This window comes from Camarhynchus parvulus, chromosome 2 (assembly GCF_901933205.1).
Source record: "Camarhynchus parvulus chromosome 2, STF_HiC, whole genome shotgun sequence".
Taxonomy (NCBI): domain Eukaryota; kingdom Metazoa; phylum Chordata; class Aves; order Passeriformes; family Thraupidae; genus Camarhynchus; species Camarhynchus parvulus.
The window spans coordinates 10,976,292-11,000,411 of NC_044572.1; the positions used below are offsets into that span (position 1 = coordinate 10,976,292).

At 42.5% G+C, this 24,120-nt stretch overlaps 1 protein-coding gene across 1 annotated transcript in view; it reads right to left on the bottom strand.

The window, feature by feature from the left end:
• The window catches only part of ADARB2 (adenosine deaminase RNA specific B2 (inactive)), a 305,668-nt gene that overhangs the window by 11,150 nt on the left and 270,398 nt on the right, over positions 1–24,120 (bottom strand). Inside the window, exon 7 of the mRNA XM_030944243.1 lies at positions 9,304–9,472. Coding sequence (XP_030800103.1) covers positions 9,304–9,472 — 169 coding nt within the window. The remainder of the gene's footprint in view (positions 1–9,303; positions 9,473–24,120) is intronic.

A 24,120-nucleotide genomic window follows, 5' to 3' on the forward strand; every position in this document is an offset into this window, starting at 1 on the left:
TAAATAACTTATCATGATGCAAAATTAATAATGCAAGCTTAAGAAACAGAGCTGAATTCAGCTAACAGTACTATGCCTTCAACCAGCATCTAAGGTAAGCAGAAAATTTACACAGATATCTTTGTCCAGATGGAAACTTGTAAGATATCAGTGCTGTTTTCAGCATTTAAAATTTCCTCAAGAAAGCCTTACATATTTGATTGAAGGAGAGAAGAAAAGCAGCTAAACTGAAAACAACATATGTTCAACAATATTGGGATTTCAGCAATATGCACATCACAAGAAATCATCTGAGTTTTATTTACCAAAATAAGGGATTGTGCTCAGGTCATAAATTACAAGATAATTTAAATTCATCACAAGGGATCTGCCTTGTCTTTAGAGATATTTCTCTACCTAATTCTGGACATATTAATGTAAAAAGGGATTTGAATTTCAATGGAATTACACTATTGGAAATCACAATATAAGCATGATCAGGTCACCCACTATGTACTGAAAGCATTCCATAAACATGAATTAATCCTTGCAGTACTCCAGTACTCCCATTTTTGCACACTGGGGAATCAGGGCAGAAAGGGAATAAGAGCTGCTGAAATCTGTAAGAGTTTCTGGCTTCTGGATGCAATAGTTGTCCCTTGAGAGAACCCTGTTTTCCCACTCCAAAAGAAAGCACATGAAGGTGTAGGGGTGATGAAGCTTCTGTATCAGCCATGGTGGGCTTTGACCCCAGGGGATAAGTATGACTCCAAGACAAATTGGACAGAGCAATCAGATTAAAAAAAAAACCAAAAAAAACCAAACAAACAAAAAAAAAACCCCACAACAAAACAGGGGAGAAGAAACTTATCAGAGAATACCAGCACCAGAGCAAGTCCTGCCTGATGTGTAGAATGTGGTGCACAAAGAGACTGTCCCAGAACCAGACAGCATCCTAAAGTAGCAAGGACTGAGAAGCCGGGAAAGGCACCAAGAAGGCAATATTTGGTGGGGACCACTTGCTGGGTGTTTTTTGAGCTGGTGTTCCCCAGGTGGTGTGAAAAGGGATGAGGGTGATGGCACTGCCACCTGTACAGTGGCTCCTTCTGGCTCAGCACTGGTTTAGCAGCATCTGATCAGAGAAATGGGAAGAAGCAAAGAAGGAGCTTTGTTTTCCACTCTAGCCCAGGTTTGTCAGAGTGTTTAGGCAGTTGTTTCTCTCTGGAATGCAGTCCTGATCATGTGTGTGAGTCTCACTAACTCAGCATGAGCCCCAGGAAAAGAGGGGTTCTGAGCTGGCCAAAATCAGACCCTTGCTCTGCTGCTGTTCTTCAGAGCACAGGAAAAACACTTTAATGTTGGGGAAAATTTTCAGTTCCTCATGGTGGTGCTGCTCTGTGGATGAAAAGGCCTGCCTTGGAGGGCAGCCAGTATTGTGCAGAAACATTAGATTTTACTGACAAATATTTTGGGGAAGGTCTTTTATCCTGTGTATTATTCATCTCTTGACCAACGCACATGGCTAATGTACTGGCTTGATCCTTTGATATATGAACATCTATGGAATTATTTGGAGGTGGATGGTAGGGAAAGATCCATCTGAGTAACAGTGAAACTATCAATAAGGGTGTTAATTTTGAAGGAGCTATTTCTCTGTAGCCTAATTTAGGTCCATGAAAGTAGCTGTGTTCCCATCTGTAACAAAGAGCTCTCTTCAAATGTGGGTTTTCAAAATAAAATTATTATTCAAAGCAATGCAGTGTTACATTTTGGCTTCTCAATATATCAAAGTGACTTTTCTTGCTATGAGGAAATATGCTGGATCATTCTGAATTTTCCTAATTCTACAAGATTTTAAGGGCTGTTTTCAAGGACACACATCTCTCTAATAACTCATATGCTATGTGCTCTGTAATAACCCTTCCAATAAAGTGAAAATCAACCTACTGCTCCCTTAGTCACAGATCTTATTTAAAAATCCCCAAATCTTCAGCAGGCAGGATAAACAAAAGAGAATGTCTCCCCTTTTCACTCAAATATGGGAGCTTTTGTAGCTTTAAATGGAAGGAAAGTATACCCTTCCTTTTGTTCAAACAGCAGATATTACTGCACTGTTTACAAAGACAAAATCCTGCGTCCAGTTTTCAATATAGAAAATCCTTAAACAAATATATTTTTGCCTGTTTGTCAATCACAGAAATGCCAGTGACAAGCTGGGAGGCATCCCAGAGCAGGCAGCCTTTCTTTAATGAAATGCTGTGCTCCCCCAGCCCTGGGCAAGCAGAGGGCAGGGTGTGACCCCCCTGCAGAGCCCCCCCAGTTCCCAGGCTCCTGACAGCTCAGGACACAGCGAGGTGTGCAGGGAAACCTGTCCCCACATCATAACCACATCACAGCCTCCATGTGCTGGAGCATCACCCCAGCACATGAATTGTCTGCGGCCCCTCCCTTGGAGCAACAGAAAAAGGGATGATGAAAATACTGAGGAAGGGGTTTGGAGGCAAACCCACGGGGTGCAGGGGGCTGCAGCCTTGCTCAGGTCAGTACAAGGCTCCCTGCCCCTTGCTGAGATGTGCAGTAATAGCTGGAGCCCCTCTGCTGGTGTTTCCAGCATTGATTTGGACGTGGTTAGACCAGAAGGCCAACGTTTGAACCCCTTTGTAACTGGGATGTGGAGAAATGTCGCAGACATCTTTTTTATGAAAAATCCTTTCTTAGGATTTTTCCTGCTGAAGCTGAGAAGTTTCAGCAACGAAATGTAAACAATGGTTATCTGCTGCTGTGGAATGCAACAGGTCCATCTAAATTAGCCCATCTTAGATGTTTATAATTAATGGCCAATCAGAGTCCAGAGAGCTGCCTTTGTTATCATTCTTTCTTTTCTATTCTTAACTTAGCTAGCTTTCTGATGAAACCTTTTCTTCTATTTCTTTTTAGTATAGTTATAATGTAATACATATATATCATAAAATAATAAATCAAGCCTTCTAAACATAGAGTCAACATTCTCATCTCTTTCCTCAATCAAGAACCCTTGTGACCTCTGTCACAGAGAAATTCACCTGATGCTTCAAAACATCTCAGGGAACTGTGTCCACCTGCCATGGATGCTCAGAGACTGAAGTGTCTCCTTGGGACCTTTGGGAACCTTGCCCCTTAAAAAGCATTGCTGAGGAATTTCAAATCTTATTTTGATAAGGCTTTTTGTAAAAGACTTTGTTTTTTTATTAAGAGCTTTAAGTCTTATCCACTCGGTGTGTTGTTAACCTCCTGTACCATAGTTTCTATTACCAATATTTCCAGCTATGCTTCACACAACATAAATTGTTATTCAGGGTGGCATGTGCTCAGAAGGACACCTGTGGTGTTCCTATTTATATGACCATTTAGCTATTATTGGTTTGGAAACTGGAACTAGTGCATTAGTTTTTGATCTGTATTTTAACAGTGGGTGGTTTATACATGTTTTCTGGAACATACCTTGTGGTGAAAGATTGAAATTGAGCTCTCAGTCACACAGAAAGGGGTTAAGAGAGAGAATTACAAACCGTGTGCACAAATCATCTCTAATTGAAGATCTAGCTGTGTTAATTGATTTTCATTTGCATTAATATGTAGCCTTTGAAGTAGCTTTTCTTAAGAGTTACCTTGTCAGGCTCAGCCTTCTGTTAACAATGGCTCTGGTCGACAGGCTAACACTAAAATAGATCTAAGAATGCCAATTTCTAACACTGACTTTTAGTCCTGCATTTTTATATGCTACATTTAAATACAGCTTAATGTGCTCAAGTCATCCTCTAAAATGCTACTTCAGACTCCCACTGATAAATCCTGAAAAAGTGCCTTAAGGCTACACTACCTTGCAGTACTCTGATCATATTCTCAATAAAGATTTCTTCCTATTCTCTAGCTTGTGGGGCCCAAATAATCCACAAATCTTAGCCATAGGACATGGGTAGAGTGCTCATGATGTAGTGCAAAGTTTGGAGGTCCTTTGTTTCTGTTTGTGTTGTTTTGTAGGTGAGGTAATTTAGATACTCAAGGTCTTTTTTTACTTCTGGGCTTAATGTCACTTTTTTGGTGAAGTTTGAGAAAGCAGATGACCATTAACCTGGTGGCAAGAAAATACACAGTCTTTTAAAGGTGACCTTTTGAGAAGTGGTAGTAAGAAAACAATTTTAAGGCCAGAGCTTATAAAACAAACACTGAATTCTGGCTTTTATGTGCTGTTTAAAGACAGTGTTTATGAGGATTGCTCCCTGCAAATCCTGCACAATGCAAAGTACATTCCTCAGCCAGAATCCTGCAAAGGGACTCTGAAAGAGGACAAGTGCCACTGCTCATCCATTTACAAATAAGTTTATACAATCTTTGTGTGTTAAATGCAAATTTGCTGCTCAGAAGGCTGGCATCTCTCCAAAATAACTACATAAGCTCAAATCTAGTGAGCCACGATGTGCTCTGCCCTGGCCAGAGTGTGAGGTCTCCAGTCCCCTGGCTGAGGTCTGTCAAGGAAGAGAATTTGGAGAAGAGTAGTGCAATGCAGAACTCTCTCCTGGGACACCCAGATAAGAACTAATTTTTGGAATGAACCCTAGTGTTGAATGCTTGCACCAAGATCCTAAAATGACTTGCACACATCAAGGTGAGGTGGTGACCCAGGATCTGGGACTGCCCGCTCACACCACGGGTCTGCTGGGCTCTGGGGAGCCGGGGTGCTCTCCTCCCTGTGCTCCCAGCTCCTCTGCCCTGCTCTGCCAAACCAAACCGCTGCCCCGCTCTGCCAAACCAAACCGCTGCCCCGCTCTGCCAAACCAAACCATGCCATGCTCTGCCAAACCACTGCCATGCTCTGCCAAACCAAACCACTGCCCTGCTCTGCCAAACCAAACCATGCCATGCTCTGCCAAACCAAACCACTGCCCTGCTCTGCCAAACCAAACCATGCCATGCTCTGCCAAACCAAACCACTGCCATACTCTGCCCAACCAAACCGCTGCCCCGCTCTGCCAAACCAAACCACTGCCCTGCTCTGCCAAACCAAACCACTGCCCTGCTCTGCCAAACCAAACCATGCCATGCTCTGCCAAACCAAACCACTGCCATACTCTGCCCAACCAAACCACTGCCATGCTCTGCCAAACCACTGGCAATGGCAAGCACCAAACCTCTCTGTGCAGCTGCACAGGGCAGAGCACCATGCTACTTTAGAAGGGTTGGCACTGGGGGAAATGATTTCTCTTGTTTTCTGCATGGAAGAAGAAGGAACCCAGGTGCTGGTGATGAGATAAACTTGATGAGCTCAGAGCACAGAACAGGAAACTTTATACAGAAGGGAGGTGTGTGAACTGCTAAATCTGAGTTATGGTGAGCCTAGGGGATGAGCCGTGGTGGAAGAGACTGGCCTGAAGCTCAGGCAGTGTTTCCATGAGTCAGAGGACAACATGTGTCAAAGGGAAGGTGGTTCTATCCTCTGTGACAGACTCTGAATTTCCCTTATAATTCTGTCCAGAGGGGTGATGGACTAAAGAGAAGTACATAAATCTTTGATATTTTGCCCAGACTTTCGTATTTCTTCTGCTGTAGGAATAAGAAGTAGAGACATTTGGAAATGCTGATTTTATATATGCAGCCATGTGGACTGTTACCTGCAAATCTGGCACAGACATGCACACTGTGTGCCGTGGGAAGCCAGCAGGGAGGAGACGCTCAGTGCTGGGCTGGCTTTGTGCACCTGGAGACCACATCACTGATGGGACACAGAGAGCCAGTGTCCCTCAGGGACACCAAGGGGGTGCTGCTAATCCCAGCCCTGCAACTGGCACCCTATCAGCTGAGCACACATCAGCCCTGACCATTTCTGAGGGTCAGACACAGAGTGTAGTGCTGAGCCTCTCTAAGGATTGCTTACTGTGTTTAGAGCCTCAAAGAAGAGCTGAGCTCTAGGGATATCCTTGTTTCTTTCCCTAAAAATGTGTGTGTTTGTGTGTGTGTGCATGCCTGTGTGTGCATGTGTGTGCATATAACAATTTGCCTTCAAACATTTGTCTGCTCCAGAACAGCCACTGCAGAGACTTCCATTAGCAGCAGCATTAACCTTGCACTGACCTTGTAATAAGCAAGGTACGAGCTAGTCCTGCATCCAGCCTTAGTGTGAGACAGGGGGATGAAAAGAGGTTTAATTTGGCCCATTGTATGAATTTTGCTGTCACAAAAAGCTGAAATTCTCTCAAGGCTGTAATGTCTCTGTCGACATAAAGGTTTTAATATAGGTTATGATTAGCATCAAGAAAACATTAAATGACATCATTTTTTCCCAAAACAGATGATTATTTTCGAAATTATTTTTCCCATGTTATTGCTGCTTTTTTGTAAATGTATAAAATGTACATTACAGCGGAGAATGAAGGTCAAAAGGTGTTAGTGTAATTAATGAACTGTGGGCTAAAAAATGTGGTTTAATCCTAAATCCTACAGCACTGGGAGGCTGAAGTCACTCCAGCTGCACTGTGAGGCTCACAGGAGTCATGTGTGTGAAAGCTGACACTCTCTTATGGTGGTTTATTTGGGGACTCACAGACCCTGAACTTTAAATTTACACATATAAATGCATAGGTTTTAAAGCCAGAAGGAGCAACCAAGATCTAGGGTGAACTTCTTTATAACCAAGTTGCAGAATTTCACCTCACAGTTCCCTGCCTGAGCCAAATAAAATGACTATTCATACCATAGAGCTTGTGCTTTAATTCAGTGAGGGAACAGGTGTGATAGCAGGGTGTTTATCCTGAGATCTCAACAAAGCCACAGAGCCCAAATAATGCATACCAAGCATCAAATTCTCTCAAACTTGTGGTGATAGTAATAAAAATGGCTAAATGTCTTTGAATAACAAATAAATCTGATTAAACCACTCTCTGCTTATAGCTTTCCTGTGAGCAAGAAAGAACATAAATTGTTAGATACATGATTTATAGAATATTATTCGCTTTTCTCAGTAACTCTGTGCATTCTTGGGTCTTTGATATTCTGATAGCAATGCCCTTTGCAAATAATGCAAAATGATGTATATTTTAGCAGCTACTGGTTAGATTCTCATGAGGAAACATTCTCTAATAGCACAGTGTTCCTGAGGGACTTTTACAAGCAATAAAATCCAAAGCATACAGGCGAGATTTTTTTGTCAAATCTTGCTTATACAAACACAAATTTCAGCTTCAGAGATCTCTTTTCTTCTCACTGCAAGACAAGCTCAGATAATGTGCACCCAGATTCCTGCATCCTGCAGACATTTAAAGAGTCAGCTGCTTATGTGGTAGGGCAAATAATTGCAGTTTGAAATGATGTATGGGCACCACCCACTGATCTCTCCAGTGGGGCAGGGGTGGGAAAGGCCCTCATAGAGAAATCTTTTCCACTGAACTCCTTTCCTGCCTCTGTCTCTATGACCAGAGATGAGAAGACAGTCCTACATGTGCTGAAACAAAGGACAGGTGAAGAAACCTTTGATTTCTCCCCCTGACACAGGAGGATAATAATGATTAAAAATTATTGTAGATGGAATTTAATTTGGTAAACTGAAATTTGGTATAAAGTATAATGCAGATTTTCTCAGCCTCTTTTTTAACTGCAATATATGCTGTTGAAAACAGGGAATGATTGCTGGTTTTTTTTAACCTATAAAAATCCCAAGCTCATTTGAATTACATTGAAAATAAATAATAAAAGTAAAATAATAAAAAAGTGCAGTTTTTCTTACAATATTGAAATAATACTGTCAATGATGAGAGCTGCAATTTTTTTTTTAATCTTGGAAAAACTTTGTGGCATATTCTTCTTTTCTTCAAAGACTTCAGTGCTGTTTAGATGTGTGTCAACAATGAAAGGATTCACTCAAAGTGCTTAGCAGATGTGCTTGGAGAAAACCCAGCTCCTGAGACTGTGCATTACTGTCAACATCCCCATCAACAGGAAATGTAATAGTGTGTGCAAAGCTGATATTTAATTCACTGGCTAATGACATTAAAAACCACAGAGAGTGCAATATTTCTATTCTTGCACTTAAAATTGTTCAGTTTTTTGAGTCCATATGAGTCTGAATTTGGAAACCCCAAATTTACAAGCAGTGGAGGAGATCCACTGAACATAGTTTGGGTTTTCTGTTACCGCCTTATGAGTAAATGAAAACATTACAGCAGAAGTTGCTCTTTATCCTTCGTGCAAGCACAACAGTTGTGGTGATTACTCTTAGCTGAGGGTGGGTTTTATGAGTCTGGTAGTATTTCCATTTGCTGGTTCACTTCTACATTTTTGTGACAAAATGGCAGGCTTTGCTAATTAGACTAATTTAGCTTTGGTAGGTCATCCAGTTAAAGCTAAGAGCAGAATTTATCCATTTGGATTAAACAAAATTTCTATGCTTTTTTGGGAAAGATTATGTCTATGTTGGTCTTTAATAATTGGGCCAAATTTTTGACTGATGTAATTTAACTGGGTTCTTAGGCAGGATATTCTAGCAGAGAATTTGATCACAGCATTTATGTTTTTATAGCTATAATGTGATTTATTTTATATGTAGAACTGTATCTATATATAATGTACATTATATATATACACATATATATGTATAAATTATGAAGATAAATATACATAGATGTATAGATATGTACTAATAATGCAATAACTGTGCAACCAAGCACACATATTTTGATTTTTGATTGTGTTAGCCATCACTTGCTATTAGTTAACACCCTAAACTGAGAATGTTGAATGTGTTTACATTCTATTTGTCACCAGGGAATAATTATGAAATATTTATCACATGGAAATTATTCTACAGAAATAGATGTATTTACAGGGCATAGCAGAAACCCACAGAGGGGGCTGTGACATGAGAGCTCTTCAATGACATTCAAAAGAGTAGAAATATCCCTGGTGGCTTTTAGGGCTTTTTATTCAATTTGGTGCAGACGAGCTAAGTTTATCTGTAAGAAAGTTGGTTTGCAAGTTTTGGGGTAAATGATCCAAGAACAACGAAGTGGATGTATTTTATTTGCACAGTGAAATTCTATTGGCAAAAAACCCTGCAAAGACAGGTTTTTTTTTTTTGTCACACTGCAACAAGCATCTAACGACCCACAGAGAATTTGGGAACACGTCCTGTTTACATTCCCTCCTATTTAAATGTTCTGCTTTTACATACAGAGGAGGTCTTTGTTTCTGCAGGGCTGGTCAGCACCTGCTGGCTGCTTCCCACTGGTCCCCATAATCCTCTGTGGCATTGAGCTTCCACATCAAAGACCTTTGCCCAGTGTATCCATCACGTACCTGGCGATTTTGTCAGTGCAGGACATGGTGATGAGCTGCTCTCCCAGCAGGACCCCGTCCCACGTCTGCGCCGCGTTGTGGCACCGCACGGGAATGGTCCCTTCGCCAGACTCGATCTTCGTCCGCAGGTGCCCCCGGTATTTCCTCACTATGTGCTTGCTGCTGTTCACTGGGCAAAACAAACACAAGAATGGCAGGAACTGAGTGTTTTTTGAAAGGATCTGAGAGGCTGTGTTGATGCCATAGCTTGCATTTACAGAACCACCTTTGAAGGTTCTTTAAATTGGATGCAAAATTAGGCGAGATAACAGCCCAAGAAAGCAGCACAATGCAGAAAGGAAGGAGCTTCTAGTATGGTTTTCTTTTTGCATCCATCAAGCTTACACAAAGCACACGCTGACCTCATGTTCTCCTTCTATTTCCCTTCTATATTTAAAAAGAAGAGAGGTGCTCTGTCTTTTTAAGAACCTGTGCAATTTCTCATTTTAGAACTGAGTTGTGATGGATGAATATTTGAAAAATCTTGGTTCAGTAAGTGTCATCACAGACTCAGCTGCATGATGCAGACCAGTCCAATACTTTACTGTGATATTCAGTGACATTTCCTGAATAATTTCAGAAGTGAAGTTTTGATTTGTTATCATAGAATTTCACTGAAAAATTCTGAAAAGCTAAAGGTTTATACTCTGGATCAAAGGCAAATCAAAACTTGCTAGTTGCTCATTGCTGACTGAAATTCCTCCTACAGCCTCCCTGAAGTGAGGTACTTTCCTGCCTTGTATCACACCAAGATCTTTTATCACTTCTGTAATATTACATACTTGAGTGCAAGGCAGCAGCCCCTGGGGTAGTACAGGGCAAGCAGCTAAAGCATTTGTCCTGGACCATGATGAACTGAGTCCTGCAGATATGCAGCAAATACAGAAGATAATGACATTTCAAAAGAACTTCACCTTCATTATTATGAAAAGAGGAAAACTGAAGTTCATTATCAAAATCACTCTTACACTGATATGTTGCTACCCCTGGGTATTTTAGCTGTAAAAGGACAAGAAGGAGCAGCAAGGGAATCCTCAGGGTCTGCTCACTGCCTCACCCTCAAAGGGTTTCACTGGAGATCACCTTCTCCCTGAAGCAGAAGGTTCCCTGTGGAACCTTCCAGTTTCCCTCCAGCCCAAAGGAAAATAATGGATGGCAGTACATGATGGCCTCTGCATTCAAGGAAAAAGGGTGCTGCATTTACAGTCATGAAGGTTTTGCCCATATTGCCAACTGTTCTGCATATTTTTTCCATGCCAGCTCCTCATCTGGACCAGAAGGCTTCTACTTGTAAAGGTGATGCTCCTCAGTGCTCAGTGAGCTGTGGGGGTGAGTGCTTCTGGCACTGAGTGACACCAGTGTGCCAGAGGCTGTGGGGCTGGTGGCACCTCTGGCTATGAGCAGCTGTGCGTGGTCCCCAGTGCTGGTGGCAGCAATGGATTGACTGGCTGCTGCCAGTGGGTGGTTTGCAAAAAGGGAGAGGAATAATAAATTGCTTCAGCCTATTGGGATTAGCAGAGGCAGCAAACACACATAGAGCAGCAAAGTCAGCTGTGACCTGCCAGCACATGGGTGGCAGGGCCCTCAGCAATCATTGCCTCTTCTCTTCATTCCTGTTTTTTTGGAATTTAAGATGGGTGCATGTGTGTCAGCAGCAGGCTGGGACAGGTATCAAATGGATTGCTTGGCCATGACCAAAACCAGTTTCCACCCAAACTCGATCTCCATCACATACAAAATATTGTTGCAAATACTGTTACAGTAATGCTGCTACAGCATCTGAGTTTGAGGAAGAGTGGTTGTTGCGCTGCCATCCCCATCAGCAGCCACCTATCCCAGCACTAGGGGATGGGGAGAGTCCTCGTGCCCAGTTGTCAGCACCTCACAAATTGAGACACTGCAGTAATCACCTGACTTGGAGTATTGTGGCTTCTCAAACTTGAATTGTGGGAGAAACTGGGAACAGCCAATAGAGAAATAAAAAAATCTAATAAGCAAAAATGTGGAAATGTGAAAAAAGCAGAAATGTCTCAGATCCCTCTGTTCTCAAATTTTCTGGCTGTGCCAACACTGTCAGGAAAGCATTTCCATGACCATGTGTGCTGATCCCTCGCACATCTCTCTTGTCTGGGATGCTAAGTGCAGTGTCATTCCGAGGATGCTCTTTGGACTGTGTTAGCCATCTGGGAACTGGCCCATATTTTTCCTAGGACTCTATGAGGAAACATTTTTTAAAAACATGAAACAGTGGTGAGCAGCATTTTTCATAATTAAACCACAGAGTCGTGGGAAAGGTACCATGACATTTGGACAACAAAAGTAGAAAGTGATCATTTCTACTTAGCAAACAGATCTAGCTGAACAACAGTGAGAAATGTCTACTAAAACCACTTTGCCTCTGTCTGCACATACTGAGAACTGATGGCACAGCAGAGCAAGATCTCTGCCAAGGAAGCAGTGAAGAGTGACTCAAGAGGCTATTGCTGTTTCAGCTGGTGGAAAGAGTAACTTTAAGCAAACCAGTTCTCTTTTCCTAAGCTTTCCCACAAGTATAATGAAGATAATGATGCTTCCTTCTTATGCAAATTCATTTAAAGGTACTGCTTAACAACTATTTATGAAAAACAGATGCTATCCTTCCAGGAAAGACTTGCCACAGGAGTCCACCTACTGGAAATCCCTCAAGACAAAATGTTTTTTACTGTTTCTTTCTCCAACTTCTAAGAAAAATATTTTCTCTTGTTACACTTATTTCCCATCTCTGTAGATTCTCCTCTCTTTCTCAGCTCCTGCTCTGAGCCTCCCTGTGGGTGCCTTGATCTCCTGGATTACTCTCTTATTCAAGCAATTCAGTGTGTTGATACACCTCCATTTCCTATACATGCAAAGACACATGTAACTGCCAGGGAATTTTAGTGACTGCAGGATAAGATGAGCAGCCCATCATTTATGTGGCTTTGATTTCAGTACATAAATGTTACCTCAGTGAGGGGCAAAACCTCTCACAATATGCTGACAGAGATAAGGAGTGAGCTCAGGGGGAAAAAGAGCAGCAGGATTTCAAACAGCTGTTGAGCAGCTGGGGAATTTAAAATACAGGCCAAAAATTTTTGGGGAGAGGGATATGAAAGATTTCTGTGAGTTTGGAGGGGGGGTCTGTTTATTTAATTTGTCATTTGTCTATCTGATCTTCCCAGGACTGCAGGAAGTACAAAGGCCAAAGCACTCTACAGCTGGTTGTTCTCACAGCATCTCAACCCTGGACTGCAAGTGCCAGAAACTGAACAATAAAGTTTCTAAGAAGCACTTGAGGTGTGCAAGTGCACTGATAGTCTCAGTTTCTGAGCGCTCATATTGGCTCAGCCATGTGTCCAGCTTTGCTGCCTGTCCCTGAGCCCTGCCCAGGCTGCAGCCGAGCAGCCGGTGCTGGCTGATAGGATTCAGGATTTGTGGCCAGGGTACACTCACCCCAGGACACACTCCCACTGCTCTGATAAGGGGTTTTAGCTGCTCAACTGCTATTAAATTCAATGAATAGGGTGTGACTCAAACCTCGAGCTGTGCTGCCTGTCTCAGGCTGCTCACATTGCTGGGGTGGTTGGGACACATGCTCCAAAGGTTCATTTGTAGCATTTATATAAAATACTAATAACCCAAAGCTCTGATTGCTTTCAGATTGTCAATGGTTAAATAAATCAAAATCTGCACCTGGAACACACTGAGTTCTTTTTTAGCATGTCATTAAGCAGCACAGGAAGATATAACCAAAGGAAAAGATGAGGATCTGTGAGTTTTGCACTGAAGCTGCAGGCAGACTCCAGCTCTAAGCTGCTTGTTAGCAGTAAAAAACATGGTCCACTCGCTGGCACAGCCTGCTACGGATCATTTTAATGCAGTCACAGAAATATATTTACTCATGCATCTTAAAGTCACCAACTACAGCCTACTGCTGTTCTGCTGTTAAGAATGATCAAAACATCAGTAACTATAAGCATTTCTGATCTTCCCTGTGCTGGTTCTCCAACTGCTTAATCTCAGCTAATTGCAGGGGAGAAGGCGTCTGTGGATGCCACTTCAACCAGAACAAAATGTCAATTTAAACCAGAATTGGAAAGGACAAATTAAAAAATCATTTGGAGTGGATTTATGATGTGTGCTCCACTCAGATGTGGAAATTACTCCTGAGAGTTCCTAAGATAAAAAGGTCCTGGATTAATTATTGGATTAGAAATGTACACAGACAGGTGGCTTGTATTTACAATCAGTGAAACCCTCTGATTTCAAGCCTCACCCCTTATTTCCATATTTGCTCCAGGACCAGTTCTAGCTCATATAGTAATGAAAAAAGCCACTCCATACTTATTATTTAGTTAAAGAGTGAAGAGGAAATGGACGGTGATTAAACAGAATCACACGAGTAAGGATCTGTCTGAAATTTTGCATGACTGCCTCAGAGGTTCATTTTCTGTTTCCCTGCTTCAGTGGAGGCTGCTCTCTCTTCAGAAAGGAAATAGAAGAGCCTGTCTTGCATTTTTTTCAGTGCTGGACTCTCCCCCCCTCAGCATGGTTTATAAAGCTTCCTTAGAGCAGTGGGAGACAAAGGGGTGGAAAGAAGAGTGTTAACATTTGACTGCCTTTGTATTTTGATGGTTATTAGAGATGAACTTTCCTCAACCAGATCCTGACTAAGTGTACAACATTACTATTTCTGGAGGTGTTGAAGTGAGAATCACAGCACAATGAACACTTTGGCTGTGTCTGCTCTGCTGGGCAGAGTGGCTGGTCAGATACATCCCTGCTGCACTGGGTTTTGGTGACCTGCACAGAGCCAGGCTGAAATGCCATGGGCCAGCTTTGGAAAACAAGAAACTTTAGGACTATTCTGAAATAAGTCTGAATTTGTGAAAAGAATGGTCTACAGAGCTGCCCTGCAGTGACTTCAGGGATGTGTCCTTCCCAGAAGGGAACACAAGACCCTGTTGTACAGGTTAAACAGGATAAAAGCATGTTGAGATGAATCCCTAAAAGTCAAGATAGTAATTTAAAACTTTTAAATATATGCCATGAGGGATATTGCATCTGAAGGCAGTCCTAGGAGAGATTTGCTTGCTCCCAGAGCCTTGTGGCACCCAGCAAGTTGTAGCAGATTTCAGTTCAGATCTATGGTTTGGACAGGATCATTAAGCCCTATATACAATTAAAAATATGAATATGTAATTTATATGGTAATGTTACAAATCTAGGACACCTGTAGTTTTTGGAGCTGAAATGAACATTGGAGATTGAACTTCTTTACCTTTTCCCTTCTCCCCGCTTCTTTCTTGGCTGAAATACTATCTTTGGACTGTAGTCCCTAACCTGACAGAATCCATGACCTGATAAATGATGTTCCTTTTGGCATTATTATTATTCTTTTCACTAACCTTCAAATAACAATTTTCACTCTTTCTACTTCTTCCACAATTTTTCACCTGCCAATTATTTCTAGTGATGTACTGACAAGGTGTGGTACCAAAGTCAGTTTGCCTATCCATAGATTGTCAGTATGTGGCGTTTAATCCAGAAGAAGCAGTGAAGAGAAAACTTGAAGTTTGAATCCAGAAGAACAGAAAGGAAATGACTGAATGATTTTTCTTTATCGCTTTAAGTAGCTATTAATTTATTATTTTTTGATTGAATTGTAATGTTTGAGACGGTAACTGTAGGAAGGGTACAATAATGGTTTTCCAACATATTAAAGTTTATCAGTGAATGTTTTAATGAAAACTTTTCATTTTGGTCCATCAAAATGCTCCATATATGATTACTGAGGGGAAAAATTTCATCTGTTCAGATAACATAGCACTTTTACAATGAGTTTTTATTATTTTTGTAGGTTAATATGAAATGTATTGAAAGCTCATCCTAGAGAGAGGTGCCAAAATACCTTCATTGAACCTATGCTAGAGCAGAGCATGACATTCTAACACATGAAATCCATTTTACCTTCAGACTAACTTCTAAGTAAACCTGGACTCTCAGCAGGCTTTAATACCCTGAGAGGAAAAAAAAATCTGAGAGAAATAGCTCAAAGCCTACAAACAAGTTTTCTCTAATGTCTGTCTTCGAGGAATGCCTGGGATCAAAATGTGAGTAACTAGTTAAAATTCGCTTTAAAACAATTTGCTGGCAGCAAAGTCATGCACAGCTTCCTCTGAGAGTTATAAATGACTGTTCCAGGCAAGGAGGAATGAGCAGCACTGGGTCAGGTGTCAGGGAAATTCTTTGTGCCACCTACAAACCCAGGCTGTGGACTCCAGCCTGCTCTGGAGTAGGAAAGCATTAGTATGTTGAAGCCAAAAGTACAAGATTTATCAGAGGAATTAAGATTCTGTGCATGTGGCAATCAAGGAAAATACAACTCAAACACTTCAAGATTATTATTTTTAATTACTAATTGCTCCTCTTGTCTAAAATCAGACATGTCCCACCGCGGCTTTGAAAGTGCAGCTGCTCCCACAGAGCAAAGTCTAGAGATCTGGCAAATGGCTGGGAACTCTCTGAGGAGACAGAAGAGAGAGATCTGTGAACTCTCTGAGGAGGAGTTCTGCCTCTGAAGCCTCCATAAGGCAGAGAGGGCCACAGAGAGGGTCTGCAGCAAGGCACAGCTCAGCTGGGACAGTGGGTAGAGATGCTGCTTGTGCCCAGCTCAGCAGCTGATCAAAGCCAGTGGAGAGTGAGATCAGGGGGAAGCAGCTATTCACCCATGTCCTAAGCTGTGCATCATTGTATCTTTCACTTTTTTGTTAAGGAGAAATGTTTTCTCTTAAAGATAGGCTTTATCTTTTAAATAAACTTGATGTGAAAAATGTATCAACATCACTGGAATTGCCTATTTGGTGTCAATTCTCTCTCCTGCCATGATTTAATCAAGAAGTTTACACAAACATAAAGAGAATGTGTTATTCATCATAACCCTCTTTCTTTTATCAACAAAACATGCTGTTATTCATATGGCTTTGGGATTCTGTTGCAGTTTGGAAATTGAAATCTTCAAGGATGATTTAAGGAAAATGTTGTGGGAGAAGTCAGCAAAATATGTAAACAGAAAATGAACCTCATGAGACAGAAACAAGAGCAATCTGTCGATATTGTGACAGATTTTCAACCACACTGTTGTTGGTATAATTCTAGAGAGGCTGTGGCTCCTGATGCACCACCAGATATATTCTAATTCAGCTTCTGGAGCTCTGGAGTCCCATGGTCTTTGGATGAAGCAATTAAATCTTGATCACCAGAAAGTGGTTCCTGTTGGCCTTAAAAATCTGTGGATTAAAGTTGTTAAATTACTCTGAATAATTTTACAGCAGTGCATAGAACATACAATGTTTTCCATTTTAGTATTCTGCTCTCAGCACTAACTACCCTTTCTCAGAGCTGTGATTGCTGGATCCCTTTTATTCCCATTTTACATGTATAGAAATAGAAATTACCAGAGTGAGGTGATTTGCCCCAGTCTGGCTAGAGAAGGCAGCTTGCAGGACCATGGTAAGAATTTAATTGTTTGCTACTCACACAGATGTCTTCAGATTTCTCTCCTGACTCTAAGAATCTCCCAGAAGTCTGAGGACTTCCAGAAGTCCCACAAAAATCTTAACTGGACTTGGAGCTGTCTGATAAGCTTTCTAAAACTCAGCTTATGAGTTTTACCTGTAATTCCCACTCAGTGGAAGGGCAAATTAGACTAAATTAGACCTGAGTGGGTGTAGTTTTCACCCACGGAGATTTTTCCCAACTATGGTTGGTATTTTCCACTCAGAAAATCTGTGCCTTACTTAGGTGCATATCTGTGGTTGGCTATGGGATGTTGGGGTGGAATGGGGGGATGTCTAGGAACATGTGGTCTCTTTTCCCTGCTGCAGAGGGCTTTGGAGACACCACCATTCCTTGGGCTGGACAAATCTGGGGACAAGGAGCTTTTCTTGGTGGAATTTTCTACTGCTGTTCTGAAAACTTCTCAGGCATGGTCTTTTGCTGATTAATGTAGCCTTTTTATCACATCTGAACATTGCATCCAAATGCAGTGTTTTACAAAGCAGCAAAACCCATAACAAAGCAGAATCAATAAATACAGTGCAATGCCCTTTGGCGATTCAAGCATTCTGTTAAAATTAGAATCTGATTATAGCTGGAAACCTGTTTTCCTGCATCTTAACAAACACATTTTGCTTTACATGAAAGCTTTTCAAAGCTGTGGCCAATGCTGGCTCTGAGCAATCCATAGTTTTCAGCATATTCTTTCTCTTTTCCTGGATAGACACACACTGCACTGACACATACTTCTAAAAATCTTATTTTCTACTTTAAACTCCCCCTGAAACAACAAAACTCAAATAAGCAAAAGCAGCCAAAAATATCACACGGAGAAGGAATTGGGACATTTTCAATGCATTGTCAAAGGCAAAGAGTTTTCTCATGATGTGTCAGTTCTGACAAAGTTTTAAAACAGAGAGTTAAAAAAGGGAGCTGTCTAGCTCAGCTGAGAGGGAATTCACTGATCCAGGAGTTGAGAGACACAGATTCAAGTTTTTATTTGATTCTAAGTGGCCTTGAATGAAAAAGCCTACCCTGAACCTGGCATGGGAAGAAATGGAATAGGGTTTTCCTATCCCTTGTTACTGATGACCAGGAGATATGAAAAATATAAGATGTGATCCCAGTTTCACACAATTATTTTCTTTTAAGTTTTGCCTGAAAGGTTTTGATTTTCTTTTCCAGCCAGTCAGTTCTTTGAGACCTAAAATCTGTCCATGAAGTGAAGCTGTTATTCACCAGTCAGCTTTAGCAAAACTCCACTAAGAACCTAACTACCCAGCCTGGTGGAGATTAATAATGGAATATAAAGGAACAGCAAACTTGTACAGCTTGATTAATTGTACTGAAAGCTTCAGGACTTCAGTGTAGTGAAATGAGAGCCTCTTTCCAAGGTGCATCCTGGGCTCCAGCATGAAAATACCAACAATAAAACCATGAGTGCTTTCACAGCCCTCTTAAGCCTGGACACCACTGGTTTCTCTGGCAGGTTTAGGGGCTAGAGCTGACCTTTGGGATTGGCAAAAGGTTTAGCATGACAGCTCATGTATCAGACCTCTCCTTTGGGCTACCAAAAGTGATGGGATTTCCAGAACATGTGAACCATGTATTTGCAGACCCTTGGGCAGTGCTGCTCTGTCTGAGCAACGAGTCTATCTGAGCATCAAGATCCAGCTGTTGCTGCTGCTGCTGCAGGTTTTCCTCAGGTGGCTTCAGAAGGGATCAGGGTTCACAGCAAAGGGCTTGGGCCAGTCACTGTCTCCATTCTGGTACCCCTGACAGGAATCTTTCCCCCCTTTTCCATTCTTTTCCTCCTCTGCAGCCTTGGATGAGCAGAGAGTGAGTAGGAGAGGCTGGGGGAGGAAAAGCTTCTTGCAGCACTGGAGATGGCTCCAGCCAGTGCCTGCAGGTCCTGTGTGGGTGCTGAGCAGAGGGGCTTCACTCATCCTGAGAGTTTCCCCACCCCTCACAGGCTTTATGTTGCTGTCTCTCGCCCACTTCCCCATCACAGCTGAACATCACAGACCCACTCTCCCTCAAACTTTCCCATCCTGTCCCAGAGTCCCACTGATTCCTCTCAGCCACGCTTTCTTCTCCTGAAATCCCTTTGCCCACCTTCCCCAGAAGAAGAAAGCTCCCCCACAGTGCCAGAATGGATTTATTTTAGATGCTGGAAAGAAATCTTTGATCTAAATGCAGCACCACTTTCACACCTGAAAAGCCCTGAGCTAAATCAGCCCTGCAGGACTTGTGGGGACACAAGACCACCCCAGCTGGGCTGGGATCTGCTCTCCTCCTGCCCATCCTGACCAGGAGCACACTCCACCCCTGCTCCAGCCATGGGTGAGGTGTGTCAGTGAAGGTGACAATTAACCAGAGGGAGCTGTCCTGTGGCCATGCTGTCCCTACCAAGATAACTTGAGTGAAAGCAGTCACACTGAAACAGCATTTCAGCAGCCTGGGAAGACCAAGTTAGAAAACAGGGCAATTACATACAAACCTAGTGCCTGCTAACGGTCCTGAGCAGGGACACAAGCCCCAGCCTCTAGTCAGCTGGAGAAAGTTGCTGCATTTCCTCTTTGCTTACTTTGGTAAATTGAGGCTGGGTCAGTGGCACAAGCAGGAGGGGCCATTGTTTCCATGGAATGTGACCTCAAAGGAGCCTGACAAAGGGTGCTGTGCTCACACCTGAACCCAAACCTTGTGGATAAGATCCAGTCCAGTCTTAATGAAGTGAAAGGACAATTTCCTTCCACCTTCTTTAATGCTAATTCCCTAGCCTGTGAAGTAATGCAAGAGCCTCTTGCTGTATCTCCAATTTCTGCAGCATCCTTTACATGACAAAGCAATCTGGCCTGACCACAATAATTCATCCAGTGCTGGGATTATTTCTCCTGAGGCAGTATTCAGCACTACAGCCTACAGAGGTGTGTGCATTTTTTTAGTTTCCTGTTACTTCTGGGCATGGTTCTCTATGATAATTTTTTTCTGAGATCCCCCAAGGTATTGTTCTGCTCAGTCATATGAAAAATAGGAAAATAATGCACCTTCATCCCAGTTCCACAGATGGGCCATTCATCAGCATAAAATCAACTTTACAGCCTAGGAGGAAGCTGCTCCATGCACCAAATAGCTAGGAATTTCCAAGATGGTTTCCCAAGCTGCATGAGGCCAGCAGTTGTGACAGACAGATGTGATACCTGGGACCACTTGTGTAATGGAAACAAAAAATAGTGCCCAAATCCAGGGGGTGACCTATGGTTATCCTCAATTTTTGTGATGGGCAAGTTTATCACTTTGTTGGAACCTGAATTTTGTTGTAGTTCCAGATGTCTAATTTCTTTTCAGATCACTGAGTTACTTTGATTGTTCTTCTTGAAATGCTTTCCCCTTTTACCATCTATTTACAAGAACAGGATTTGTTCATTTAACCAAACATGGGATTGGCAAAAGGAAGGCAGAGATTTCTTCCCCTTGCCCATCCAGAAATGTTCACCAAACCCAATGGTTTGGGGAGTGGTTCTAGCCCAGTAACTGCCATAAGCATCCTCATTGTATTTCCATCCTATAACTCCCTGAAGGACACTGAATATTGACTTTTGGGGCTGAGGCTCTCATGACAGTTTTAGGGGATCATCTGACTCCTTAGAGGGTCTCTGTGTGAATCTGGCCTCCTCCAGCCAGTCTGCTCAGGATATGACTTTCAGGGGTCTGGTTTGGGATGACAAAACCTGGGTCAGCCCCATCTGAACACGGAATGCTGAGTTACTGCTGTGAGCAGGGCACTCCTACACAGAGCAGCCCTGGATTTGGGGGTGGACAGAGCATTTTTTTCTGAGAATGGAATGCAAAATGCAGCAGCCAGTATCACAGGCAGGGAAAGCACAGGGCTGCCCAGTGAAAGCACACTTGAAGTAGAGAGCACAAATGTGTCTTCCTGGGTACTCTTCAGTTCCCCAACTCTCTGAAAAGTGCAGTGCACATCTTCTCCTCATCACATCACCTACCAAGGCAATGATGTGGCTCACGTGGTCACAAATGGGTCCTTGCTTAGATGGGAGTTCTGTCAAATGTGTGTGCATGAGAGCTTCAGCACAGCTGTAGGTTAATAGACAAGCAGGAGAAAAACCCCATGTGGAGCAGATGCAATGGTGTGTTTCAGACCTAAAGGAAGTGTGGGATAAAACAGGAGCTGGGCTATCAGGGAGTCAATGGCACAAGGCAATACAGCATGTTAGCAAGAGATAGAAAAGCAGCCCAGGGGAGAGGAACTGAGACAAGCCCTGGGGCAGATTCTGTTTGTGTCTTTGGTGATCCATGTAGTGAAAAAGAGAGAGCACATCTCTAGATAAAAGATGGACAATGAGGTAAAATACTGCCAGGGAAGGAGGAGTGGGGGAAGTAGAGGATTCTTTTTAGCTCAAATTTTCAAGCAACTAATTTTGCTTTTCAAGAGACTAAAAAAAAAAATAAAAGAGCCAATGAGTCAAGAAGCACTAAATTAGCTAGGATGGTGCTGTAGCAAATCAAGGGCTTGATTATTCTGTGGTTTGCCCTAGATTTAGGATAAAGTGCAAAATATGCAACAAATACTACAGGGTGAGCTGCCCCCAGGGCTCCACCTCAGGAGCAGGAGTGTGAGTGCCATAATGGAAACAGCAGCTCCCTCAGGCCCCTCAGGAAACCCATGGTGACTGAGGCTGTGCTACTGCCCTTGGGAGAGCTCAGAAATGCGGGCACACCTGGCTGAGATGCACATGAAGGGAGAAGGCACCAGAAAGGGAGAAGTCTCAGGCTCCCTGACCTGCAGCACTGAACTGAAGGAGGGGCAGAAGCTGCATCTGTGAAGGAGCAATGAGAGTTGTGAGGACACCAGGAACAAGCTGCCTTTTTGTCATATAGCTGTGCTACAACCTTGAGGCTGACCTTGGAAAATGATAGAAAGGGTCTTGAGAAGGAGACTGGAGAGAATGAACCAGGACAAACCCATAAAAAGCATCTGAAACCCCTGGGGCATTTCCCAGTCTCATATTCCTGCAACACCACTGACCCTGGCTGGTGTCCTGTCCTGCTCTCAGCTGCTCTGGCCTCTTTCCCCCAGCCTCCTCCCCTGCTCTCTCAGACTGTACCTTCTCCCAAAGCTCTGCCTTCATATCCTGTAAGCTCATCCAACCTCCTGACCTACAGGCACCAAAAAAGGGTTAGAAAACCCCTTCACACTCAAAGCAGCCTGGTCCAACTGATTTAGTTTCTCTTTTAGAGCTGCCTAAGGATGTTATCAGCAAACAAGTCAGCTTACCTCTGATTCAAGAAGGGCATTTCCTCAAATTAAAGTATGATTTTATCTCCTTGTCCCTAATCTCACTTTCCTGCATGAAGCTGGCAGGGGTGTGTGCTGCCTGCACCTCTCCTCTGCATTGCAGCTCTCAGACTTTTACACATGCCACAAACTTGGTACTCTGCTCTATCCACTAAGAAGTAAACTGGGTTTCAAAAGCATGCCAGCTTACGTCCTCCCTTACCAGAACAAAGCTCCTAAGAAGGAAATGTGAGGCCTCCCTGAGGGTGCTGGAAAGACACGGTGGATAATAGGAAATTTTTGGAAGGAGATTTGAGAAGTGGATTTTACTCACTCCCTATATTGATAAAGGCTTATCATATTCTTTCTCAAAACCAGGAACCACATGGTGAGACAACGTTTTTAAATGTTAATGCATCTTTAGAGAATAATCAGTAATGTTTGATGGCTTGTGCTAGCTCTAGGAGAGGTCTCTTTGTTGTTTAAGAAATTAAACAACATTCATCTGGAGTTACTTGTCATTTCAGGATGAAAGAAAGGTTATTTCTTTAGGAAAAAAAAAAGAGGAAAGAGAAGATGTGAATGATAAACATTATAAAATACTTATCTTCCCAGATGTCTCTGGGATAATGTGAGCTGAGAGGAAATGCTTATCTCTCTGAAGGACAGCTTTTGGCAGCTTGGCTTTCTACACAGTGCTAAATTATTTTAAGAGCACAGGACAAAGGTAAAGGGATCTGTTTAAAGGAGTGAATTATGAGCCAGGTGTAGCATCTCTTCAGGTCCTGCTACTGAATCACTGTGTAACCTTGGCTAAACCATACAGACCTTTCTGCCTCAGCTTCTGCTTGGGAAAATAATTGGTGTAATAGCCAACAGGAAAATTATTTCCATGATTATCTACAAATTTACTGTCTGTGTCATGTACTGTGTGATTATATATTTTTAAACACAGCTTCTTGTGTATCTTGTTATCTACAGAAGCATTCCCTCATTAGCTGGGAGATTTATCTGGTCTGTGAAGGAATCCATGAGCCCAGCAGGGTTCACCTCCAGGGCTGGGTTCAGCTGCATATAACCAGGCAGCATGGGCTGTCAGCTGCCCAAAGCACTGACTTCCTCATGCCAAGAAGAGCAGAATCCAGCCTGGACAGCCTCTGGTTGCTCTTGACAATGGACACCATTTTAAAAATAATTACAGATTTTGGTGATGTCAGCTAAGGGGTGCCCCAGGAAACCTGCCTTCTGGAAAAGAAGAGTGCCTTTAACCAAACATAAAGCCTTTTAAGATATCTCTTGATACACCTATACAATGGGAGGCCAAAGATCACTATTGTTTTCTGATATTCATAAGCACTCCCTTTTTATTTTTAATTTTGATTTAAGATGATGCTATATCTTATCATTTTGTTAACTCATCAGGAATTGGTTGATTTGATTTGGAGTTTTAAGCATCTACTTGCTTTTGTTCATTTTATAAACCCTGCTGACACAATGCAGAAATCATGTCAGGCAGGGACCACATTTCCTTCCTGAATAGGTGCATTCTGCTTTCTTGCTCCAGCAAGCTGCTGTTTCACATGTGAAAAAAATTCTAGTCTGGGCAGAATAATACCTAATCATTGATAAATAACTTATACAAATAAGAAATCACAAAGGAGTGAAACTACCATCTGATGGATTTGCCTATGAGGAAGTGAGGTCTTTGTGTGACCTTGGGTGATTATTTTACATTCCCATGTCTATGTTTTCTCCTCCATCCATTCTTTTGTCTTGCCTGCCTCACATTCAAGGTAGTCAAGGCAAGGACCATTTCTCACTATGTGCACATTGGCTGCCAGCACTATGGGCCTTGCAGCACTGTAAAACACAGGTATGAGGAGCAGTAGCTGGGCAGAGGTAAGAGA